Source organism: Panthera leo, chromosome A1, assembly GCF_018350215.1.
Source record: "Panthera leo isolate Ple1 chromosome A1, P.leo_Ple1_pat1.1, whole genome shotgun sequence".
In the NCBI taxonomy this organism is placed as follows: Eukaryota; Metazoa; Chordata; class Mammalia; order Carnivora; family Felidae; genus Panthera; species Panthera leo.
Genome location: NC_056679.1, coordinates 25290389 through 25316963, shown reverse-complemented (window position 1 = coordinate 25316963; position 26575 = coordinate 25290389). Strand labels below are relative to the sequence as shown.

The 26575-nt window shown below is 46.3% G+C and overlaps 1 protein-coding gene across 4 annotated transcripts in view; it reads left to right on the top strand.

Annotated features, from left to right (window-relative positions):
• SLC25A30 (solute carrier family 25 member 30) overlaps nucleotides 1-26575 on the top strand; it is a 75417-nt gene that overhangs the window by 36046 nt on the left and 12796 nt on the right. The window contains exons 1-3 of one of the 4 annotated variants that reach the window (XM_042921575.1): nucleotides 16521-16611; nucleotides 22923-23044; nucleotides 25023-25170. In XM_042921575.1, coding sequence (XP_042777509.1) covers nucleotides 22981-23044; nucleotides 25023-25170 — 212 coding nt within the window. In that variant the 5' untranslated portion in view covers nucleotides 16521-16611; nucleotides 22923-22980. Of the gene's footprint in view, nucleotides 1-16520; nucleotides 16612-22922; nucleotides 23045-23265; nucleotides 23324-24018; nucleotides 24047-25022; nucleotides 25171-26575 lie in introns of those variants that run through there. The other 3 variants (XM_042921659.1, XM_042921494.1, XM_042921744.1) reach the window with 3 other exon arrangements.

Below are 26575 nucleotides of genomic sequence, written 5' to 3'. Positions count from 1 at the left end.
CAGTTCATAGTACAAAGTAGTTATTTGGCCTCAGGAATTCTTTGCTTTGGAAGAATTATTCTCAGCATGTTTTCTTCAGCCATCCACAGTGTTTTCCCAGGGACCTTAATTCCATTTAATTGCCCTCTGTGAATCTTGCTGTTTTCTCTCAACTGTTCCAGGTTTTTCTGGAGAGGACAAATTGTACTGGAGGAAAGTATTTAAAGTCAGAGGATAAACAGGTGGAGAGTAAGGATGAGTCCAGAGGGAACGAGGGGAAGAAAGCCCTGTGGCAAAAGTCTAGATTCTCAAACTACTACTGAGTAGCTATTACTTACAAAATACTCTGCACACTGATGCTAATGAAAAGCATAAAGACATGCTATTAATAGTTGATTTGGGAGACAAGCTATAAGTCTATGAAAAGCCACATAATACAAGAGAAATATCAAGATAGGTTGATCGTTGATGCTATTAATTACTGAAGTCATAGCATCAGCAGAACCTTTTATGAAGTCAGAGTCATTCGCTCATAAGGTCCATGGTCCTAGCCACTGGGTTGTAGCTGTGAACAAGCCACTTGGTCAGGCTTCCTGGAGGACCTGGCTTTCAATTCTAACTCAGGAGAGGAAAGACGAAATGACGGTGTGAACAGAGGCACTAAAGCCCAGGATAGATTAATGGGGTCGTGAGTACGTCATTTGAATTATTTCTTCCAAAGTGATCAGCTGGACCCGACTCCCTTCCATAGTGGACATGAAAGGAAATGGTTAAGAGGTTTAATTTTTGATAGAGCAGCTCTGAGCTCTCCAAAATGCGGTCACTTTCACTTTCCGGTCGGAAAGGTCCCCGTTGTGCTGGAACCTGGCATGACTTGGGGGATAAAGGTCTGGGGTGAGCTCGGGACACAGTTACGAAAAGCTGAGAGGAGTGTGGGCACTGATGTGCCTTGACTGGAACCCGGTCCCTCTGAGCTCTGCAGACCCATGTCAGCCTCCAGAGCGGCCTGGCTTCTTCTTCTTTTTTTTTTTTTTTTTTAACGTTTATTTATTTTTGAGACAGAGAGAGACAGAGCATGAATGGGGGAGGGTCAGAGAGAGAGAGAGACACAGAATCGGAAGCAGGCTCCAGGCTCTGAGCCGTCAGCCCAGAGCCCGACGCGGGGCTCGAACTCACGGACTCACAGACCGTGAGATCGTGACCTGAGCTGAAGTCGGACGCTTAACCGACTGAGCCACCCAGGCGCCCCCCCGCCTGGCTTCTGATTGAGGGTGGCGGGAGCCCTGCTCAGCTGGCACTTCCTGTTCTAACCAGGATGCCAGGAGTTCCAGCATTCGGTGGGGGGTGGGGGTGGAGGACAGCCTACGAATAGGCTCGTTGAACCCACCACCACAGCTGGTATGATTCCTCTCCCTGGGGCTTATGAGGAGCCTTGGAGAAGGGACCAGAGAGAGGGCCCAGCACCATTTGTGTTAAGGGAGCCCATCTTCAATGGAAACTTCGGGGCTACCCAGTTGACTAAAAGATGGTCAAGTACACAAGATCACCCTGCTTGTTAGTGACAGCGCCGGCCCAGACCTGTACCACGCTTCTTGCCTTCTGTGCAAATGTGATGTCGTTCAACTCCTAGGCTAGTGCGTGCCACGGACTGTTCAAGGTGATCTCAACTTCCGTGTGTCTCTGACACCATACTTTGCCTTTTTCTTCCTCTTCGTATCATGCCCTTACCCTCCCTTGGTCCTTCACTTCTTTCACGGAAGAAAAGGTAGTATCCCACCCCCACCCCCAAGTTTATCTCATTTCCTCCTTTGGCAAGTGACATGTTGGCCGCCACCCCCTCGCTGGCTCTCTGGGTCCTCCTCCAAGCTGGTATCTCCTGAGGTGGGTCCTCACCCTCCACTCCTCCCCCTGCCCCGGGAGCCCTCAGCCAGATCTGTGGACTCGTCTACTCCTTGTGTAACTTCACTGATTCTACATTTGTTTCCAGCAAACTGACGCTTGGACACTTTCACACAAAGTCCCTCAGACACTTTAAACCAGTATGCCTCCGAGTTACCACCTTTATTTCGAACCTGTCCCGTTTCCCCCAGTCTCTGCACTGTGAGTGGCACACCAGGCAACTTTTGGTACAAGCCAGGGCCCCAGGTGTTTGCCTCAACCGCTTCTCCTCCACCCCCGTGGCCCATCAGTCAGGTTTTCTGAATTCTACCTCATTTGTCTCTCTTGACTCTACTCTTCTCACTCCCTCTATCGCTGTCTTAATTTAGCTCTTCAACGGAGAACCTACACTCATGCTTCGAGACTTGGTCGGCTCAAGTATCATGTCCCCCAGGAAGCCTTCCAGAAGTCTGTTCAGACTATTATGAAATTGTTGGGTTCTCTTTTCCCCCCTCTTCCATCAGACCATAACTCTCTAAAGGCGAAGACACTTTTCCCCCTTGCACGCAGCATGGCACTTGATCGGTGATTGTTAATTGCATGAATGCACAAATACACAAATGAACAGAGTGAGGCAATAGGATATGTATTTTCCACAGCTGCGTGTAGGATTCACGGTCAAATGTGGGTGTTTCCATTTGACTTACCACGCTCCACAGGTTTTATCGGGGTTTTTTCTGGGCATATTTTCTCTTGTTCTGTTTCATTCTCTACCAAACACAAAAGGAAACAAGACCTCAGACTCAGGATACACACTAGTGGCTGGGAATTCAACTCTAGTTTCCTGGACGAGAAAATGAAGTGAAAAAGCATTTTCAAAGGAAGTTAAATTTGTAAGCTACAGTCAGACAAAATTAGCCGTGGGAAATTCCATTGTCCTGCATAGGAGAATCACTTTACACCCTTCCCGTGGCTGGCTATGGAAACACCACGGTTAGGCACCTCCCCTCCCTCCTGTTCTTGCTGGAGAGTTAGCTGTGATGGTCCATTTTAAGGTGAAGAGTTGTTAGCGTTTGAGAGCGAGTAATGAGGTGCAAACTTGGAGGCATTCATCATGTCATTCTCACCGAAAATGAAGGACGGGCAATAATTTTCAGCCTAGCCTTGTAAATTTCCAGATTGTCTTCACTGATTTTGATTTACCTAACATTAAAAAAATTTTTGTAACTCTGTAGGATGACAGACGGTAATTAGACTTACCGTGGTGAGTATTTCACAATGTATACATATGCAGAATTATTATGTTTTACGCCTGAAACTAGTGTGACATTGCATGTCGATTACACCTCAACTAAAAAAAATGACCTAACATTTGTTAAGCACTCACATCACATGTGTCTGATATATTCACTATTGGAAAAACCATCTGGCCATCCCATCAAGATTTTTTTTTCTTTATGGCATAAATAGAAAGAGGACAATGAATACCACATGCAGACCAATTTGTCACATTACCCTTAGTTTTTGTTTTTCTGTGAATTCTGATTAAAGGAAATGTATTTGGGGAAAGGGTCATCCTGTTTGTTTATGTAGGACTTTTTTTTCTTAATTTGAGAGCGACACTGTGTCAAAGTGTGGAGGGCATTCTCTTGAATAGATCAATATGCCCCAGACAAAGTCTAGTTATCCCTTTTTAGGTAAGTAGGTGAAAAGGTGATGGTGGTAACGTGGGTCCTTGGAGCTCAGGCTGCAGAATTTTTCCCAGGCTGCTGGAAAATCCAAATTAAGGACAGGGCTGGTGGTCATATAGAGACCCTGTCGATTCAAAACCCTTCTGTGGTGTCAGTAGTACAGGCTGGGCATTTAGCCACCCTAAGAAAAATGCATGTTCATGTGACTCAAGCCATCAAGTAAGCACTGGCCTTGACCTGTGGAGAAGGATGGTGGTGATAAAAGGAACCCGACAGACATTGTTATCGGTTCTAACGTAAGCACGGGGTTGAAATATGGCTGGTACTTGTTCTCCCTTCTGCCAAGGAATTTGCTAGTTAACCGGTATTTGTGGAGTGTCTGATCTAGAGCTCGTGTTATGTGGATTAGCTAAGTATGTTTTCCCGAGCTCATGACTTTGTCAAGCGCTTCAGGAAGATGTTTAGTATGCGCACGGCTACGTGTTTCTCTAAGAACCATCCCCTAATCGTTTTACATGCAGGGCTGCATTGCATTCTATAATAGCTCTTTCGCAGAAGCAGTGATAAAGAGTGCATAATTGTGGATATAATTCAGGGTTTCACATTCTTTCTGCGTGAAACTATGGTCAGCAGCAGTGTCTATGTGAGGGGAGCCACACTCCGGAATCATTTTCTTTCGGGCGCCACTGCAGATCCCGGCCACCGACCCTGTGCGGAGGTTGGGCCCCCTGAGTTTCTCTCTTTAACAAAGAACCCAAAGTGATTTTTTTTTTAAACTGGAGACTTTATGAGAAGTAGTTGGAATGATAGGATTCTACTGTGGAATGCGTACTGTGAGATTTGTGAGGAAGTTTACTTAAGGAAATTACACATCTGTAAGACATATTTTGTTGTTAGTTTTACGTGAACCGTGTTATGAGTTAGGAAAACTGCAAGTAACAAGACTCAGTTAAAGTGATATTTTTTTTCATGGAGCGAGAAGTCTGAAGGCAGGAAGCTGCTGGCCTTGGCTTAGCTGCCTGACAATGCCACAAGGACCCTGACTCTCCTTGTCCTTTGGTCCTGCCCTTCTTAATATGTGTTTTTTGTTTTTTTTTTTAAATCATGCTTGTCACTTTGTGATTGTAAGATGGCTATCACAGCTTGAGGTGCTATGTCCGTATTATAGGTATGAGAATGGGAAGGGACAAGACCAGTGACCTCTCCTCCTGGGCCCGGCCCTTTTACATAGAAGTAAAATCTTCCTTTGGCTCAGTCGGTTGAGGGTCTGACTCTTGATTTCCGCTCAGGTCATGATCTCACGGTCGTGGGATCGAGCCCTATGTGGGGCTGGCTCTGCGATGAGTGTGGGTCCTGCTTGGGATTCTGTCTCTCTCACTCTCTCTCTCCTGCTTGCGTGCATTCTCTCTTAAAATAAATAAACTTAAAAAAAAAAAGTGAAAGCTTCCCCAGACATTGCCCCTCATGCCCCCCAAGAGTTCCACCTTTGTGTCTTTAGCCTGAACTTGTCACATGGTCGTGTTTAGCCGCAGAGGGGCTGGGCAGGAAGTATTTGGCTTTCTCGGCTTCTGTGGCGGAGGCAGCAAAGCAGAACATCGGGAATAAGCCATCCTACCGATAACAAGGGAGTAACTGCCCACTCTCCTTCGGGGAACCAAGGAGTGGTCGGAATCCATTCGATTCCTTCCTTTTGTGGCACTTTTATGTAAATTAGATTCTTCTGGGTTTAGGATACAGACATCCGCTCTGGGTCTTCCGTTTCTAGGAGGTCTAATTATAAGGCTGCAGAGGGAACTAAAGGAGACAGGCCGTTGTCTCAGGCCGCATGGACAGACCTTTGTGGTCAGGCCATGTGAGACGGTCCTGATTGCAGACCTTGCTCCATTTCTTCAATTGTAGCCCTGGTGACAGTCACTGCAGTACCTGGTAGGCGTCTCTTCAGAATCAGGCACTTGTGGATCCCGTGACTCAGAGTTTTATATATATATATATATATATATATATATATATATATATATATATATATATATATATATATTTTAAGTTTATTTACTTATTTTGAGAGAGAGGCTGAGGAAGAGAGAGAATCCCAAGCAGGCTCCACACTGTAAGTGCAGAGCCTGATGTGGGCTTGAACTCACCAACTGTGAGATCACGACCGGAGCTGAAACCCAAGAGTTGGACGCTTAACCGACTGAGCCACCCAGGCGCCAACCCCCCCCCCCCCGACCCTGCCCTCCACCGTGACTCAGATCTTTTGTTTCTAAACCTACTGCTCCTGCCTTTACCAGAAGACTTTCTCCTTGTGTCTTACATCAAATGTCCTGAGAAAGCGTCTATTGGACAGCCTTTACTGTCCCCTAGAGGTGCCCCTGTGGGGCAGGGTGCTAGCTCCCAGCCGCCCCCGGCCTCTGGCTGGCCTAGCAAGGGCTTCCAGAATCATGTACTACAACCTTTGGTCACACTGGAACACACTCAGAAGGGGCGAGTGGGTGAGGTCTCCCTGAGGCGACAGAGGAGGTAGTGAAACAGTGGCCAGTCCTGGAACCCCAGTTCTAGGCTATCTGCCGAGCTGTGTCACGCTGGCCATTTTGTGGGGATTGCAGCTGTTTCCCTCTTTATCAAGAGTTATCTCCCTTTCTGTCTTCATGTGCTCAAAGTTAAAGCCCTAAAAGTTTTCTGCTTTGACTATCCAGAAGGCCAGAAAACTAGAAAGAAACGAAAACAAAACCAAAAATGCCTACATCTTCGTTGCTTTGGTGGTATGTGTTCTTATACGTTTATTTTTTCATTTTTTAGGAATTGAGGTGAAATTCACATAATACTGAATCAGTCATTTGAAGTTGTATTTAGTACATGAGGGCACTGACATTGTAGAATGCATTTAGTGCATTCACAATGCTGTGGAACCATCACCCCTGCCCAGACCCAAACGATATGTTCTTGAACGAGCGTGTGTGAATGTCGGGAATGACCTGGTCCTCCATGTTGGAAGGAAAGACTGACCCCAGGAGCTGTATGTTTCCAGACCTACCCTTCTTTAGAGACTTCGCATAAGAAAAAGATCCCTTGGGGCGCCTGGGTGGCTCAGTTGGTTGAGCGTCCGACTTCGGCTCAGGTCACGATCTCGCGGTCCGGTCCGTGAGTTCGAGCCCCGCGTCGGGCTCTGTGCTGACCACTCAGAGCCTGGAGCCTGCTTCCGATTCTGTGTCCCCCTTTCTCTCCGCCCCACCCTTGCTTGTGCTCTGTCCCCGTCTTTCAAAAATGAATAAACATTAAAGAAAATTAAAAAAAAAAAAAAGAAAAAAGATCCCTTCCTGACCGGATGTTACGAGGCAGGTCTCCTGATTCTCAGAAACCTGCTTGCCCTCTCTCAAACACCCCCCAGCTGCAGACGACACAGCGAGAAGCTGCTTGTTGGCTGAGGACTTATTGTTCAATCATTTTAGGGTGGCTTAGAGAGCAGTTAAATTCACACACAAGAAAACAAAGGATGGCCAAACTGAGTCAGGTACAAGGCCATGGGTGGCTTGGTCCTGATGTGAAAATAGAATCTCTCCTTCGATTCACTCACAGGGGAGAGGAATTTTCTGAATTAAGGCCTCAGGATGAATATCAGAGGGCCAGGCCACTATCCAACCTCAACAACAAGTTTTATTGCCAAGCCCTTTATGCTTCCTTGGCACCTGTCACAGCATTGGCTCACTAGATCCTCACAAGAGGCCCGCAAAGGAGGCAAGGCCCCGTTGCCCTCTTATAAGACCAGGGACTCTGAGGGCGTTCGTTGCCTGCGGTTCAGCTGTGACTGCCTCTCTCTTGACCACCACCTTCTCTAACTCTACAAGGGTAAAAGGGAGAGCCGGGTAGTTCCCCCCAGTTACAGAATAGCTTGGAAGGAGTGTGCTTTCCTTGATTTTTAACACAGGAGGTTTTAAACTGATGTTCTTCAGTTTAGTGGGCTATGAAGAGTGTGAACAACAAAAGAGAGAACAGAATGATAAGCATCAGGGTGCACCGTGGTCCTAGGAAGCATTTTCTCTTGGAATGTGTGTGTGTGTGTGTGTATGTGTGTGTGTGTGTGTGTGTGTGTGTGTGTGTGCGCGTGTGTGTGTTCTGGGTCATGAAGTAAAATGTGTTTCCTAATGTGGGCTATAGTTTAACAAGTTTCAAAGCCACGGACATAAATGGCTATGGTCCCGTCTGAACCGCTCGGATTTGGAGGTTGCCAGCTGCAGGCCTCACCTGCCACCCTGACCCTTCAAATGTTACCGGGAGGATAATGTCCTGGGAGTGTTCAGAGCCCTTCTGCAAGGCTCACGTACACTCTACCAGAGGCAAACTCGAGCATGACAGTCTGCACGGAGGGCAAGTTCTGAGAACTGAGAACGCGGCCGTCATATGGTTGTATAACTTTTCGGCTTTCAAACCGTGAAAACAGTGTCAGTCCTGCCTTTGCTGTCCTCGGTTATTTTGTGAATATACTTGAACATTCTAGGGCATTTCTAGAGCCACAGGCCAGGGCACTGACCTCCCTTACACTCCTAAGAAGCATGCTGCAGAGTCCTCTGGCTAAAATTATCTCACAGAAGCCACCTGTTTAGTTCCTTTTATATTTGTGCCTCTCAGCACGAGGTGTCCCAGATCACTTGTCCCAAATTCTTTTTCATGGAAAAAGCCATTATTCCATCTGGTGGAGATTATAATTTGCCTTTTTTATTTTGCTTCTGATAAACTTAAGTCTGATAGTTTTCTTAGGTAGTAAGACATGAAGGCAATCCAGAAAATTAGAGGTAAAAATATTTAGTCAAATGATTGACTAAAAAAAAAAAAAATGCAGAGGAAGGGCACCTGGGTGGCTCAGTCGGTTAAGTGTCCGACTTCAGCTCAGGCAATGATCTCACTCATGATCTGTGAGTCCAAGCCCCGTGTCGGGCTCTGTGCTGACAGCTCAGAGCCTGCTTTGGATTCTGTGTCTCCCTCTTTCTCTGCCCCTCCCCCACTTCTGTCTCTCAAAATAAATTAAAATGTTAAGAAAAAAAAATTTTTTTTAAATGCAGGGGTTCCTGGGTGCCTTAGTGGGTTAAGCGTCCCACTTTGGCTTAGGTCATGATCTCACGGTTTGTGAGTTTGAGCCCCGCGTCTGGCTCTGTGCTGACAGCTCAGAGCCTGGAGCCTGCTTCGGATTTAGTATCTCCCTTTCTCTCTGCCTCTCCCCCACACTCTCTTTCTCCTCTCTCTAAAAAAAAATAAACAAACATTAAAAATTTTTTTAAAAAATGCAGGCAATTCCAATTAAGGCTCAGCTTGATTTTTTTTTTTTTTTTACATGTTGAAATGCTTAGTTTTCTCGATGTGCCATAGATATAACTAGCCAGCATAGCAATAAGTAGTCATTTTGGTTTCTGTTCCTATTGTGTTTTATTTATCTATTTATTTTAGTGATCTCTACACCCAACGTGGGGCTCCAACCCATGATTCAGATCAAGAGTCACATGCTCTTCCACTGAGCCAGACAGGTGCCCTGTGTTCCTATTGTTTTTTTTTGAAACCGTGTTACTCAATAAAAGTTCATTGAAAGCACTGAGAACAAAGCCACTAGGAAATATTAGAGGCTTGACTTTTTGACTTTTTTTTTTTTTTTTTAATTATTTTTTTCAACGTTTTTTATTTTATTTTTGGGACAGAGAGAGACATAGCATGAACGGGGATGGGGCAGAGAGAGAGGGAGACACAGAATCGGAAACAGGCTCCAGTCTCCAAGCCATCAGCCCAGAGCCTGACGTGGGGCTCGAACTCACGGACCGCGAGATCGTGACCTGGCTGAAGTCGGACGCTTAACCGACTGCGCCACCCAGGCGCCCCTTGACTTTTTGACTTTTAACATTCTAGCAATACTGGTTTTACCTAAGGGTACAGAACCTTTTGTGTATAACCTGAGATGATCAGAACAGCGACGATCATGGCGATGACAATGACAGTGGCAATAGCAAAGTTTATTACATGCAGGGCACCATGTTCATTATTTCATCCATTCCCTTTAAAAACTACAGAAACTGTCTTAAAAGTATGACGTGGATTTTACTTTCAAGGACACTGAGAATTATAAAGAAGATATACAACTTTTTAAGTTCTCACTGGCAAGATGCCAGATCCTCAGGCCGAACGTCCGTCCTTCCGTCCGTGGAGGGAGAGGAGTTAGCCGGGAGGAGCCCTTTCAGCCGTTTTCACGGAGGGGCTTGTACTTTTTCGTTTCCCCTCCTGCCTGACTGTGCTGCCTTCGTCTTGCCGGGTGCAAATAAGTGCAGAGGCGAAAAACTCAACCCATTCCTGAGTGTTTACAGGGAGACCGGCTGAAGTGAAGGTGAGGTTGCCAGGAGCATGCCCCACAGACCCAGGCATGGCCCGGCCTGAGATCCGGGCTTTGAGGGGAGAACAGGAGGCTTGTGTGAGAGCAACTTCTGTGCAGACCCAGTTAGCGTGGCAGGGGGATGGGGCAGCCAGGGAGTCAGGGAGAGTGCATTAGCGTCCTATTGCTGCCATAGCAAATGACCACAAACTCAGTAGCATGAGGTGGCATGCATTTTATTATCTCGTCGTTCTGGAGGTCAGAAGTCTGAAATGGGACTCCCTACGCCAAAATAAGGCATTGTCAGGGCTGTGCTCCTTTTTGGAGGCTCTAGGGGAGAATTAGTTTCCTTGACGTTCCCGGCTTCTAGAGGCTGCCCGAATTCCTTGGCTTATGGCTTCTTCCATCTTCAAAGCCAACAGTGACGGAGGAGTTCTTACATCAGATCACTCTGACCTGTCTCCATAGTCCTATCTCCTCTGACTTTTCTGCCTCCTTTTTCCACTGATAGGGACCCCAAGGATTACATTGGGCCCACCGGATAGTCCACGATAACCCCCCCACCTAAAAGTCAGCACGTAAGCAACCTTAATTCCACCTGCAATCTAATTCCCCTCTGCCCTGTACCCTAACACATTCACAGATTCCAGGGATTAGAACATAGGCTTCTTTGGGGGTCCCTGTTCTGTCTACCACGGTAGCCTCTTGGATGAAGGAGGGATTAGGAGACACATCTTGGAGATGACCTCCAATGTGAGGCATTAGCAAGAGAAAGAGTTTAGCTCATAGAAGGTCCCAGAAGTGAAAGGGAGCACCGGCATGTTTGAGGAGCTGCAGGTGTCTCATATAAACACTCCCTGGCCTACACACAAGATGTGTTCTCAGAAAAGCACCTGTAGCCGAGAAAAACATACGCCCAAAGCAACATTCCTATAAAACAATCTCTCAAACCTCCACACTATTGCCATTTTGATAATTCTTCGTTGTGCGAGGCCTTCCCTGGGCATTGGAGGATGTTTGGCAGCATCCCTGATCCCTACCCAATAGATGCCAGTAGGAACCGTGGAGTTGTGAAAACTAAAAATGTCTCCAGACATGGTCAAATGTCCTCTGGGATGGTAGAATCTGGTTGAGAACCATGGCATAGGATATAATGATAATTTCACTGGCTCATTCCCAGTATTCCAGCTGGGAACACTTGCCTATCCAGTGTTCTTGTTGGGAGTAGCTATGGCTCACTATTGCTCCTCTTTGCCAAGGGGACGGGAAGATGACCAGATGTCTCAGATACAACCTCCTCCTCCTCCTCCTCCAGGAGGTATTTAAAATAAGGCAGAATAGGGCTCAGACCCACGACGAACTGTGAGATCATGACCTGAGCCGAAGTTGGAGGCTTAACCAACCAAGCCACCCAGGTGCCCCTTGACACGTGTTTCTAACCTGATTATGATGATGTAACCAAGTTACTGTTCCCCAGAACAGTGGTTTCCAACCTGTGGATCAAGACCCTTTGATAATAATCCAAGATTCTTGTATCCTTAGGTTCAGCATGCATTTTCTTGATGGATGCTAGAAATCCTCCTATCCATGTTTTAGGGACTCCAGAGTTTTTCAAAATTTAGTTTACCTTACAAAGGGATCCTCATACTTGAAAGGTTGGGAATTGTGTATTACGAAATACTAAATACAAATTACTAGATATTATATGTGTGTGTTGCTAAGAATTATATGTATATTAGCAGAGGCTGGCGGGGCATAGAGTAATAGGGGAATTTGGAGTCTGAAGGATGGATAGGAAAGGGGCAAATCCAGTACCTTTTTGTGCAGATGCCATACAGTTTTGAGTCTGGAAAGGGCTGGACTTGGTGAGATGAGAGCGGGGAGGTAGGGTAGCCTGAAGGGGTAGGAAGTCATGTATTTCTTTCCCTGCCATAAAAGGGTAGCGTTGCAATGATTTCCCCCCCGCAGGCTGGGGATTGCATTTGTTTTTATGGCAGGATTCTTGGGATCCGGCCAAGCATGTCCAAACTGTATCAATAGCGAAACAGTGTGTGCACAAAACTCCAAGGATTCACTTTTAGAATTCAAGTTGGAGAGTAAAGAAGAGATTGCGTCAGCTCAAGCCGGGCGCACTGGAGAAACGAGAGAAGGGAATGAGAGACAGGTAGCTCTGGACCCCGGCAGAGGCCATCACCTCCGGGAACCTCCGGGAACCTTCATCTGTAAATGGAAAGGATGCCTCTCTGGCCCGAAGGAACCGATGAATGTAAAGACTCCTGCCACGGCTCTTTGCAGCAATACGTGCAGGTTCCGTCCATCTGTGTTTACTCTTTGACCCAGCGATTCTTCCAGGAGTTTACCCTGAAGCTACCCCTCCCCCAATAAAAACGATCTATGCAAAAGCGTATTCATTATGCTATTATTTGCCATAGCTAAGTGTTGCAAACAACCTGCATGTCACGTGTATTAGTCTTCTATCGCCGCCTAATACATTACTGCAAATTTAGCTGAAAGCAACACCTATTTATTAGCTCGTAGCTCTGTCGACCAGAAGTCTAACATGGTGTCTGGGTTCTCTGCTCAGGGTATCGCAGGGCTCAGTCAGAAGATGAATCTACCTCTGAGCTCATCCCTATTGTTGGCAGAACTTAGTTTCTTACGGTGGCAGGTCCTTGCTGGGTGTCAGCCGGGAGCCACTGTCAGCTCCTTAAGGCTACCCGCATTCTTTGCCACGCAGCTCTTCATCTTCACCCCGGTGCGTCAAATCCCTCCTGTGATTTGCAACTCTGACTTCCCTTCTGAGACCAGCGAGAGGAAACCCTGCTTTTAAAAGGCCTGTGTGATTAGGACAATCTCTCTATCATAGGATCGACTGGTTTGGGACTTTAAGACATATGTAAAGTCCTTTCACAGCCATACCTACATGAGTGTTTGATTGAATGGCTGAGAGAAGGTGTGCGTACGCCGATGACCAAGAATCTTGGAGCCCGTCTTCGGACCTGGCCTATCACACTCAGGAAGTTGAGTAAATGCCCTGGGTCCATCCATACAACGAAGAACTGTAGTAATGAGGGACAAAAGAGGCCTCTGGGCCCTGCTCCTATGAGTCACGTCATTATAAGAAGGAGATTTGACCACAGAGACACACATACTGAGGGAAGAACACCACGTAGAGGCAGACGCAGAACTTGAACTATGCAGCTGCAAGCCAAGGAATGCGGGGGGTGGCCGGCCAATTGCGCAACACTAGGAGAGAGACGAGGCGGGATTCTCCTGTAGAGCCTCCAGAGAGAACATGGCCCTGCCGACATCACGAGTCTAGACTTCTAGCCTTCAGAAGACAGAAAGAATTCTTCTTTTTATTTTTTTAAATTTATTTATTTATTTTGAGAGGGATCGAGTGAGCGGGGCAGGGCAGAGAGAGAGAGAGAGAGAGAGAGAAGCAGGCTTTGATCTGCCAGCACAGAGCCCGCCGTGGGGCTTGAACTCACGAACCATGAGATTGTGACCTGAGGCGAAGTCGGACACTTAACCAGCCGAGCCACGCGGGCGCCCCTCAATTCTTGTTTTTAAAAGCCATCCAGTTTGTGGTAATCTGTTATGGCAGCCGTGAGGAAACTAATACACTGGCCAGTGGCCAGTGAGGACAAGAGCCCTGCCAACAGTCATGTGAATGAGCTTGAAAGAGGATCTTCTAAGACCTGCCAACGGCCAGGCTGAGCGCACTTGGAAGCCGGTTCTCCCCAAGTGAAGCCTTGATGCGCCTGCAGCCCCAAGTGCCACTTTGTTTGCATTCTTGGGAGGCCTGGAGCTACAGGTGCTTCCGGGGCCCCTCTGGATTTTTGACCCACAGAAACTGGGAGCTAAGACATGTTTGTTATTTTAAGCTGGTAAGCTTAGTTATACAGCAATCGATAACTAGCAAATATACTTATATACAATTGTATATTTCTTTACTTTGGGGACAATGGAAGAATAAACTAGAACCTGAGGAAAGTGCTTATGGCTCAGAAGGGAGTGGGACCAGAGTGCAGGGAATGGGGAGGGAGTTTAACCTTTGTAAGATTTTATTTGGAACCACGTGAATGCTTTATACATTCAAAAAATGGAACCGAAGGAAAAAGGTGACAAAAGCAAACTCTAACATTGATGCAAAGAAAAATAGCAAACCTAGCAGTATTTCGAATAGAGAACATAACCATACCAACAAGGAATTAATTCAAGTAACATTTGAGCGTGGTACTCTACCTGTACACCATTTAGAAGGATGTGTTATAAAGATACAAAGAACCGCTAAGAAATCTTGAGTTTAGAAATTTTGTTGCTGCTGATAGTACAGGTATGTAAGTCTCAACTATTTTCTGTACATTGTAGAATAAATGAATAGGTAGATTGATGCTGAAAATGGAGGAGAGGGGATATTCTAAGATACCTTTTAAATCGGGAATTAGGGTTTTCACTTAAGGAGAAGAATAACATCCCAGTGAGCACAGCAAGTACTCAGATCTAATTTTCTAAGTGCCATTTCCTATTAAAAGGAACTAGGGTTTTCCTGTCTAGGGCACAGAACAGTCCATGAAAAGTTAGTAGGTCTTGTGTTAGAAAACAAGGAAGTGCTCAAAGATTGATAGGATATATATAAGAATAAAGGAGCCAGGTGTGGGGCTTTCCACTGGCCAAATATGGGCAATTTGAGCACCAAAAATAATACTGGGGTATTTGATCATAGTAATTGAATTAAATTGAATTAAAAAACAGGAGTCCACACTGTTACTCGAACAGGAGGGGAAAGGAGCTGCGACTGGGTTGAGAAGCAGGGGGAAAAAGCGAAAAGGAGAAAAAAAGGGGTACTCTTCTTTAGACAGGTAGAAGGATTGATAGACAGCATGAGAAAAATCACCATTTGGTAAGTGTTCATGAGTGCGTGCTACATCCCCTGGACAAAAATATTAGCTGGGTTCAGCCTATTACTGCAGATAATCTTTGTTGCGGTGGGAGAGAGGGGTTGTCAAAATAAAAAACAAACTGAGACCAGCCTGGAAAATTCTCTGAGCAGATTTGCAAGACTAACTTGCTCTGGGTCATTTCTTGCTCATGCCTCTGGAAATCATAAGCAAGACTTGAACGCTTAAGGTTGATAGGAGGTAATCACTGACCAATTCCCTGTCATTTAAGAGAATTCTCATTTTATAACCAATCACTGTGAAGAGCAGCCACTGCTTCCTTGCTATATTAGCTGCTTAATGACAACATACTCCTGAGCCTCATTCCGTGTTTGGTTTGAGTGCTTCCTGTTTGCAAACTGTCTTCCTGATGTGTGCACAATAAACTTTTACTGATTACTAGTTTGATGATTCATTGGTTTTAGTTCTATCATTTCTGAACTTTTGACAGTATTTTTGTGGAGAGATCTGCCAGCCCATGTCTGGACTAAGTGATCCATCTTGGCATCACGGATAATGGGACTAAAGAACACTGTGCCTTCTTGTGGAAATACACATCACCTCCTACTTTTCTTACTAAAATGTTTAACCTGAATCTAATCATGAGAGGGGCGCCTGGGTGGCTCAGTCAGTTGAGACTGAGCGTCTGACTTCGACTCAGGTCATGATCTCCCAGTTCAGGAGATCAACCCCCCACATAAGGCTCTGTACTCACAGCTTGGAGCCTGGAGCCTGTTTCAGATGCTGTCTCCCTCTCTCTCTGCCCTTCCCCGCTCATACTCTCTCTCTCTCTCAAAAAATTAAATAAATAAATAAAAAATAAAGTGCATCTAATCATGAGGAAACAATTTGATAAATCTAAATTGATACAGTGTATAAGACAATTGGCCTGGACTTTTCAAATACGTCCAAGTGATGAAAGATTTTTAAAAAGTGGGAGTGCTAGAACTTGGGTGGTAGACTACAGGAGTTTATAAAGACACATGTTATTAAGCAAAACAGGTGAATCTTGGGTAGAACCTGAATTTTTCAAAGACGTGTGTGTGCACGTGTGCTTGTCTATGACGTTTTGAGACAACAAAGGGAATTTAAAAAAACAGTATGTTAAATGATATAACAGAAGTTGCATTAAATTTCTTGCATGTGATAGTGGTGAGGTATTTAGGGGTGAAGCAGCGTTGTGTGAAACTTTACAAAGGGGGGGGGAATCTAGTGAAGAGAACGCAAATGTGAAATGGTAGCATTGAGAGAAGTGCACACTGTCCATAGCACTATTCTTTCAACTCTTCAGTCGGTTTTGAAATTTTTCAAACTAAAAAGCTGGGATTAAAAAAAAGAAGTGCAAGTTTGTTTACTTCCTCTGACTTCGGGGGTTCACGTGGACACAGAATCAGCACCCTGAGAAGCCTCCTGTTTCGTGGCTCTCGGTGCGTTCCCTAAAGTTTCTCTTTCACTGCGGAGTCGAGACCCAAGGCCGTGGGAGGTGTCATCGAGTCCCCGACAGCTACCACCCTTGTCGGTGGGGAGCCGGCTGCTCAATATCTAGGTGCCTCCGCGGCCAGCCAGTCGCCCGCTGCCATGGGCGTGGCCGCGGCCGGAGCGGCCAATGGGAGCCGCGGCGGGGGGCGGGGCCGCGAGGGCGGGGTGGGCGGGGCCGGACGCAAGTCGCTGTGCTGCCCTCGCTGCGCTGCAGCGTGTTCTCCCGCTTCGGTGCTGGCCGGCTCTAGTCGCAGCTGAGCGTGGGTAGGAGGACTTGCGGAGCCACCGGCGCCGGGTAAGTGCCTGACCACCGGGCCGCGGCCGCGATGGCCGCTCCGCGCCTGCTCCGGCTCGCTCCTCCGCCCGCCCGACTCTCTTTCGCCACGGTGTCCGCGACCAGCCGGCCCGGGACTCCTTGCCCCGCCGCGGGCGGTGCTGCCCCTCCGGTCGGCCTCGGCCGGGACTGGGACTGCGGTCGGACTGCGGTCCCTGAGAGCGCCGACGCGGCCGGGCGTTCTCGGGGGCTGCCGCTGCTCCCGGGTTTGCGTGCGGGGCCCGGCTGCCCGGGGCGCGAGGTTCCGGGGCTTGGCCCCGCTCTTCCGGCAGGGGCGCCGGCTCCCGGGCCTCATCGCTTGGGGGCGTGGGGTGACTCCTGCCCCAGCGTCTCAGATCCCAAGTGTGAGGCCCATGTGGGACCTCGGCGTGTGTGCCCTGGCCCCCGCGGTACGTTTCTCCTGTCTCTGCATCCCTCCCACTCGCGGTTCATTCAGAGTGTGCAGCCCGGGCGCCAGCGAGCTTCCTACTCTGGGAGAGGGCACGCTCGCTGTACTCTGAATTGCTCCCGGACACGCCGGGTTGGCTCACCTTTGGAGGGACGGGGGCAGTTCATTAGCTTGGAAGGTTCATGTAGCGCTGCACTGTAGCGCCTTTTCTAGGTGTAAGTAACTTGATGTAAAGCGTTTGCAGGGTTCAGCATTGTCGCTCCTGCGCAAGAATAGCAGAACAATGTCGGGACTGCCCTGCAGGGGTCGATTTGTCCTCCTGTTGTAGTGAAAAAAGTTGAAAGGAATGAATCTGGTCTTGGCTCTGCCGCTGCCAAGTTTTGTGTTCGTGGGCTCAGTTAATTCATGTGACATGAGGTATGACTTCTAAGATGCCTTTTCAATTTCACGTTGCATAGGTCTGTGATGAGCTTATTTTGCATACTGTACCTTTAAAGGCAGTTGGAAATAGGGAAAGTCCAATGAAAGGCAGACATATGGGGAATAAAGATTTAAGAGGGATCATTTTAGAGACCGTGATTCCAGTTTCAGACTGTAGACTGAAAAGGGAACACACGTAAATTTGAAAGAACTTACCCAGAATTAATTATATAACAGGAACTTGGAAAGCTTTCAAAAGTTCCAGCAGCAATTACCTTAACGTATTTTACCTCTCTTTGCAGCTGTGCAAATGAGGTAAGGAGAAAATAAGTACTAAGAGAAAACAGAGGAGAGGGGATATGGTAAGTTAGTACATATCTTAAGTGTAGGGAGACGCCTTTAGAATCCTTTATTTGTATCAAAGACATTTTTACTCAAGTAACACTTAAAAAAATAGATGGGAAGTTTGTATTTCTTTTGCAGAAAAATTACACATTTATTCAGAACGTGCAGAATTTCCTACCCTCCCACCTCCTGATATATATATATATATATATATATATATATATATATATATATATATTTTTTTTTTTTTTTTTTTTTTTTTTAAGGTTTATTTATTTTTGAGAGACAGAAACAGAGCATAAGTGGGGGAGGGGCAGAGAGGGAGCCGGAGACACAGAATCCAAAGCAGGCTCCAGGCTCTGAGCTGTCCACACAGAGCCCGATGAGGGGCTCGAACTCATGAGCTGTGAGATCATGACCTGAGCCAAAGTCCTACGCTTAACTGAGCCACCCAGGTGCCCCACCCCCAAATATTTTTTAACAGACTTTGGAAAAATAGTGTCTGGCTTTGTAGTACATAGAGGACAGATCACGTGTTCCTTCAGGGAGACCTTAGTTTGTGTACTTTGTAGCTGTGCGACTAGGGAAAGTCACTCTTCCTCTCTGAGGTGGTGGGTCTTTCCTCAGTTGTGCAATGTGGATAAGGATACCTATTTCATAGGCTTGTAAGCATGAAATAAAATCCTTTATGTGGAAAACGTACAGCAATGCCTGTCATATCAGATATTTGATAGTGAAGGCTGTTGTTGTTAGTATTGTGTTTATAAGGCAGCAGAGAAGTGGTGACTGGGTTTGGTCTGGCCAGAGGGTATGGCCTAGAAGAGGAGTGCAGAGTGGGAAGTGATTCCCAAGCACCATTATCTGGCACTGGAGTTTTTGCAAAGTTGTGATTCCTTCCCTGGATCTCAGGCCAAGATGTTGCCCAGACACTAGACTGCTAAGGACACATCAGTCTGCCTGACCGTGCTGGCCTGTCAGTGTTGGGACTTGAGTAGAGCTGGGATTCCGCCCGCGCCCAAAATTGTGCTAGGACAAAGAGAGCTCCAGAACAAAGAAATGATTTAGCTTACCAAAGATTGCAACTTGGGATAGCTGACGCCCCATCTCAGCTGGCTGTGGCCAGCATGGCTTTGGGGACATAACGTCTTCCATTCCAGAACCTTTTTTGTTCGGGTGTTTGACCGACTACTGATACTCTCTGGTTGCTGTTTAAGCCAACGTATTCTTTCTTTGACACAGTAAGCATTAACCTGGGAAGGTGGGCAGTAAACTTAACTGATCCGGAATCTAGTCCTAGCGTTCAGAAAGGAAAAGAGAAGAGCCCAAAGGTAATTTTTACCCTCTTCCTGCTAACTTTTAAAAATTGGAATTGAATAGAAAGTACTTTCTTACAGTGTAACCAGGAGCACAGGAATGGATGCGCATTTGTGGAAGATCAGTTTATGGTCACCGGTGGTTCACAGGAATAGGACCAAATGGGTGCGTGCTCCATCCACTTGATTCAAACCCAGGGGGAGGCAATTCCACAATGGTTTTGAGCTCTACTGGGGTACTTGCATATGAGTATAATCCAGAGCTTTTTTGGGTTTTGATCTAATTAAAAACACCGATGGAAGAAAAAGTAGCCAAAAGTAGCCATTAAAACTAAACTAGTAAAACAAATAAGGTGAGGCAGGAAAACGGAAAGTGACTCAGTGAGATGGCATGAGGTCATATGACAAAATAGTCTTTAAAAAAAATGTTGTGTTTGTCGTTAAGTTAGAGTTCAGTTATAATTCCCTTTCGCATAAAGTTCTGCTAACATTTTGGAGGATGGCTTGTGTGTGTGTGTGTGTGTGTCTGTATATATAAAGACACACACACATACATGTGTAGGAAAAAAATCAGTACTAAATAAGATGAATAAAAAGAAGGATCACCTGTAACATCATCACTGAGCATTAACTATTTAAAATGGGAATTTAAGTAGTAAGTATTCCAAGGTGTGAATTGGCTGCCATGTATTTAACTGGCTGATTTTCAGTAACACAGATGCTCGCAATGTCCCTGAGATCTTCATTCAGTAGGTAGGGCCCTAGTGTATATACTTTTAGGAAACTCTGCAGTCAGGTTAGGAACTCCTAATAAGGAGCCGTATGTTCCACACAGATACTTAATGCATATATAGTGTCACGTCCAAGAAAGTAAAAGCCAGAGGGAGGGGGGACTGGTGATGCGATATTTTCGAACTAGATAAAGGTGGTGGTTGTACAACATCCTGAATGTATGAGGTGCCGCTGAATTGCTCACTAAAATGAGTATGTGAATTTCACCTCTGTAAAAAACTCCCCCCCAAGTGTTTCAACACTGACTTCATATACCTTTTGTTGGAAAAATAAATTGCTACTGTTTATATTGATTATCTACCTTCTGAATATTATATCCTCTTAATACCTTTATGTTAAACACATTTTTGTTGCTTATAGGATGCACCTTATCAATAGTACCTTTTTGTTTTTTTAAATAATAACAATAAGGATATTGTACTTTATTTTTTTATATGAAATTTATTGTCAAATTGGTTTCCATGCAACACCCAGTGCTCATCCCAACAGGTGCCCTCTTCACCCACTTCCCCCCCCATCAACCCTCAGTTTGTTCTTAGTATTTAAGAGTCTCTTATGGTTTGCCTCCTTCCCTCTCTGTAACTTTCCTCCCCCCCCTTTCCCTCCCCCCTGGTCTTCTGTTGAGTTTCTCAGCATCCACATATGAGTGAAAACATATGGTATTTGTCTTTCTCTGCAATAGTACCTTTTTGAAGCTGCCTAATAATATTTTCTCCTTAATTAAAACACCATCACTCCTTTATGATTGCATACAGCCTCAGGTGGTAGCAGAAAGAATGCTGTACTTGGAATCAGAACACTTGGGTTGGAGCCCCATTTCTGCCCCATTAGCCATGTGGCCTTGGACAAGGCACCTTGCTGGGACTCCGTTTCCTAGTCTGTTTTCCTGTCCTCCTGTCCCAAACTTGTTGGGGGATCCGCTGAAATCATTTATATCAGACACTTTTCTAAAGTTACAGCATTTCCACACATCACTGTTATGTAGTTATTGCTTTGTTGTTGTTTTTTTTAAGTTTAGTGTGAGAGAGTGAGACAGAGAGAATGTCGAGGGGCAGAGAGAGAGAGAGAGAGAGAGAGAGAGAGAGAGAGAATCCCAAGCAGGCTCTGCGCTGTCAGCATGGAGGGCTGTGTGGTGTTCAAACTCGGGAACAGTGATATTATGACCTGAGCTGAAATCAAGTCCGGCACTTAACCAACTGAGTCATCCAGGTGCCCCTGTTGCTTTTTTTTTTTTTTTTTTTAACTGAATTCAGGAGAATCCAAGAATGGATTAAGGAAGGTACTACTGGACAGTTAATGAATTATTGGATTTATTATTAATGTGTTCTGACAGTTTATTTAACCTACAGTATTCGTTATTGTGAATTTAGTAAGACTAAGAATTAGTTACATTCAGATATTATCGCTTCTCGGCCTTTTGGCTAAGATCAAGTGCAGATATTACTAAATGTTTTTGAGGATAATAAGGGGCTGAGCTGAGTGTTGGGGGGCACAGTTTGTTCTTGATCCTGAAACGCATAAAGCAAATGATGATTTTCAGGTTCCATTCTTAGAGAGCCTTTTATCTTACTCACTTGTAGCCAGTCTGAATTCGGTTAACGTCCATGAATGAGAATAGCTATAGGTAGATCCATTTACAGTCTCCTTTGGGTTCCTTGTGTTTTTTTCTTAGTTTAAGCAAGCCCCCTGGCCTTGTTGTTAACTGACATTTTTGGCAATGGTGACTTTTCTTGAGAAATATAGTCTTGAGAAACTCCTAAAACATGCAGATTACAAACACTGGGTGTATCTCTTACCAATAATGACTATAATAAATTAGGAATTTTATTTTATTTAAGAAATTTTTTTTTATGTTTGTTTTTGAGAGAGACAGAGAGCACGAGTGGGGAAGGGACAGAGAGAGACACACAGAATCTGAAGCAAGGTCCACACTCTGAGCTGTCAGCACAGAGCCCGATGGGGGGCTCGAACTCATGAACTGTGAGATTATGACCTAAGCCGAAGTCAGACGCTTAACCCACTGAGCCACCCAGGCGCCCCCGAAATTTTATTTTAAACCCAGAATAATTATGGTTAATATTATATACACAAAAGTGTGTTTATCTGCATGTTTTTCCTGTTAATGGACATGAGGCCAGATTTACCAACTGAAAGTGCCTAAAATTGCAGAATGTGTCATGAATGTGGGGGACCTGGCATGGCAGGCATGTAAATATGTTTATTTCACAGTGTGTGAGCACCTTCTAAGTGACAGGAAGAGGGAAGGCAGCATTTGTTGAGGGTCTTTTCGGTGCTAGTTTAAAAATACATATTTAATCCCCATAATAGGATTAAAAGCTTGGCATTTTATTTAGTTTAGCAAATAAAAGTATGGGCTCCAACCCCAATTGGTTGTGTTGGCTGCCTCGATGGTGATGATATTGATGGAGAAAAAAACCTAGAGATGAACGGGAGCTTCCTTAGGAAGGAAGCGGTGTGGCTCTGACCCCGGAGTCCGCCTTTTTCCTTCATACCGAGCTGCCTCCCAGCTATTAACACGGTGCAGTTAAGAAAAGAACGCCAACATTTACAGAATGTGAACTGGAAGTATATTTTGGTCCTTTTCAGAAATTGTCATTTCACCTTAGGACACTGGGTCGCAACATTTTTTCGGTGCGCCTGAGGGACTCACTGAGACAGTGGCAAACAAATAACAAATATTTGTTGCGTGAACGTGAATAGATGTTAGATAAAATGGACAGCCCAGAAAATAGCCTCCATTGTGCTCAGTACATACCCCATCTCAGCTTCCCAGCCTGTTGCGTTACTTAAGGTCTGAATGGGATGAAATGCGGTTTAGTAGCAAGCTGGGCCTGGCTTTATACAGGTGAGCCCCCCTCGGGAAGTGGGGTCCGGGGGTGGGGGAGGCGTGGAGGGCATTCGTCTGCGATGCTCTCCAAATGGAACACAAGCCTAAAGGGGAAACTGCTTGTGCGGGAAGTCACGACTTTGAAATGCCTCCCCTTTGTGTCCAGGAGAAGCCCTGTGGGAGGCTATGTTCCTCTAACCAAAGGAGAAGGGACCGTGCTGAGGATGTCGGCCCTCAACTGGAAGCCCTTCGTGTACGGAGGGCTGGCCTCCATCACGGCCGAATGTGGTAAGGTGCCCCTCCACCACCCCCACCACCCCACCCCCGGCCTGGATGGTATTGCGGGGGGGGGGTCGTTCATGTGCTGCACGTGATGCCAATTAAAAGTTAAGGTCGCTCTCTGGTGTTTGATGTGATTGGAGGTGACACACAGAATGCGAGAATATGACACGTTAATCTCCGATTTCAAAACACCCTCCTTTTGGTATGTTTTTTTTTCAGACAAACAGTCATTTTGGCTCCCAGCAGTTTAGGGGCCAAAGTTCGGTGTGGAGAAAGTGGAACCTGGTAATCAAACGAGTTTTATCAGTCATTCCGAGGGTCCCTCTGTCCCTGTTTTCCTTGTGCTTTTCGCCACTTGGCCACCGTTGGCACAGGAGGCCGCGGGGGCCAGGTCTGACTGTCATTGCGCAGTCACTCCGTAATTACGCACACGGTCCACGTTGTACTGGTGGCTTCCTCTTCCGGTGCAGTTCCACATCAGACCCCATTGATCGCTGTCTGTTCCCTGTCGGAATTGCTTCACCGGATACCGGTTGTGCAGCTGCCAAATGCCAGGTGCTGGGCTGGACGCGTCATTTGCTTCCAGGGCCCGGGCGCTGCCGTCCTGGGACAGAGGCTGCCCCTGGGGAGCCGGTGAGGCCCGGGGCTGAGGGGTTAAGGCGCGTTAACCACCCACCCACTTGGTTCCCTGTGGGGTGGGCTCTCCGTTCCACAGCGAATCGAGTTTCCCGACAGTGTCCAGAATTCGGGTAGACTACCTGTTGGGCGCCGTGTTTAACATCTGTACCTGCGTTCACAGATTTACTTCTAGACTGCAGAACATGGAGTGAGAAACTCCCTTAGCAAATGAGCTTACCCCCCCTCTTTCATATTGGACCTGATTTTAGCCTTCACACATGCAAAAGATGGTAACATATTTTAAAATGGATTTCCGGTTGGTGTAAATCATTCCCTGTACCTTTTTTTTTTTTTTTTTACAGCGATGCAGCCTCTCAAATCCTATGTAGAGTAAGATGGGAACCACGGGGCGCCTGGGTGGCGCAGTCGGTTAAGCGTCCGACTTCAGCCAGGTCACGATCTCGCGGTCCGTGAGTTCGAGCCCCGCGTCAGGCTCTGGGCTGATGGCTCGGAGCCTGGAGCCTGTTTCCGACTCTGTGTCTCCCTCTCTCTCTGCCCCTCCCCCGTTCATGCTCTGTCTCTCTCTGTCCCAAAAATAAATAAAAAACGTTGAAAAAAAAAAAATTTAAAAATAAAAAAAAAAGATGGGAACCAAATAAAAATGTAAAGAAAGGAAAATACGTTTATGCACTTTTTGGTGTATTTTTAATCTTTTGGTTCCTAATTTTTAAAAAATGTTTATTTTGAGAGAGAGTGTGTGTGTGAGCCAGGGAGGGGGTCGGAGGTTGGGGGAGAGAGAGAGGGAGAGAGAGAGGGAGAGAATCCTAAGCAGGCCCCACACTGTCGTAGAGCCCAACGCAGATACGGGGCTCTATCTCACAAAGCGTGAGATCATGACCTGAGCCCAAATCAAGAGTTGGATGCTTGGGGTGCCTGGGTGGCTCCTTTGGTTAAGTGTCTGACTTCAGCTCAGGTCATGATCTCACTGCTTGTGAGTTCGAGCCCCGTGTCGGGCTCAGTGCTGACAGCTCAGAGCCTGGAACCTGCTTTGGATTCTGTATCTCCCTCTCTCTCTGCCCCTCCCTCACTCATGCTCTGTGTCTCTCTCTTTCTCAAGAATAAATAAAACATTTAAAAAAAATGAAAAAAAAACAAGAGTTGGATGCTTAACCAACTGAGCCACCTGGCACCCCTCTAATTTTTTTTTAATAGAAAAAAGATTGCAAAGTATCTGCCATTTCTTAATTCTGTTTCTTAGTTTACATTACAGTCGAAATATTTTCTCAGGAATATATCACCATGTATTCTTTATTTGGTGGAATTTCTTTTTATCAAGTGAAATATGTCTTTTTTAAAAACCTTTAAGGTACTTTTCCAATTGATTTAACCAAGACACGGCTCCAGATTCAAGGCCAGACAAATGACGCAAACTTTAGAGAAATCCGGTATCGAGGAATGTTGCACGCCTTAGTGCGGATAGGCAGAGAAGAAGGGCTGAGAGCCCTGTATTCAGGGTAAGTAGACCTTTGTGCGTTTATATTGGACTATTGACCTGTTAAATGAATCAACTGAAATTGAAGACTTCATAGAGAAAAAGTAGACATTTGAAGTGTATTTGAAAAGAGCAAGTAGCTTGGTAGCTTTTTCATTTTTCATTTCAACCTTATTTTCTACATACCTTTTATGTAGCGAACGTTGTGTTGGAAGTATGTTTTTTTTAATTGTATTCAAATACAGCTAATAATGCAAAATTTACATTTGTTGCCACAAAACATTCCATAATTCACCATGTCACTCTGAAAAAAGCCCTTCCCCTTGGCTATTCTGAATTACCCAGGTTTTTGCTATAGTGAAAACGATAGAGTAGTCTCCGTGGGTAAGTGTTGTGAACCACTTTTCTGTAATTCAGCATTTAGTGAACGGTGTGCTGAAGGTGTGGGCTGGGAAAGCGAGTGAGACAGGTGCCTATGGGAGCCCGGGTCCCTGCAGGAAACAGAATTCACTTGGGTGGTTTCTATGAGGGGACTTCAAAAATGTTTTGATGTTTATTTTATTTTTGAGAGAGAGACACACACACAGAGTGCGAGCAGGGGAGGGGCAGAGAGAGAGGGAGACACAGAATCTGAGGCAGGCTCCAGGCGCTGAGCTGTTAGCCCAGAGCCTGACGTGGGGCCCGAACTCACGTATTGTGAGATCGTGACCTGAGCCGAAGTCAGCGCTTAACCGACTGAGCCACCCAGGCGCCCCTCTATGGGGAGACTTTAATGAAGGGGCTACTTACGGGTTAAGGGAACAGAGGAAGGATATTGAGGCACCTAGAAACTAGCAAAGTGAGAAATTGTTACCAACCCTAGGACCAGAGGGACAAGGACAGGAATGGTGTTAACAGCCTGGTAGGGCTGGCGTCTGGAAGGAGCAGACAGTAGTTGTCGAGGGATGCTTTGGGAGTGGCCAGGGAGAGAATACCTCTTCCCCCTCCTCCCTCCCTAGCATCATCTACTGGTGGAATCCCCCCTGAAGTCAGCTGGCAGGGGAGCCTGAGTGACGTGACCCGTGGGCACCACCCTCTCAGGGCGCAGAGCATCACAGAGAAGGGTGAGACTGGATCCGGGGGACAAATGGGGTCAGCAGCAACACACAGGCATGAAGGGGCTGTCGGTTAGTGGGGGGCTGTAGGTGTGTCAGCGGGATTACAGTGCGGTCTGATAACAAGTACTAGAGCCTGGTAGAGGCCGGGTATCGAGCCCAGACTGTGGGGGCAGGGGAGGGGGTGGGCTTCAGGAAGGCTGCTTGACCCCAGGGGTGCTGGGTCTGAGCTTGAAGGGTCAAGAAGAGTGAGTTCGCCAGGCGAAGTTAGAAGGGAACTGTACTGGGGAGCCTGGGTGGCTCAGTTGGTTAAGCAGCTGACTCTTGATCTTA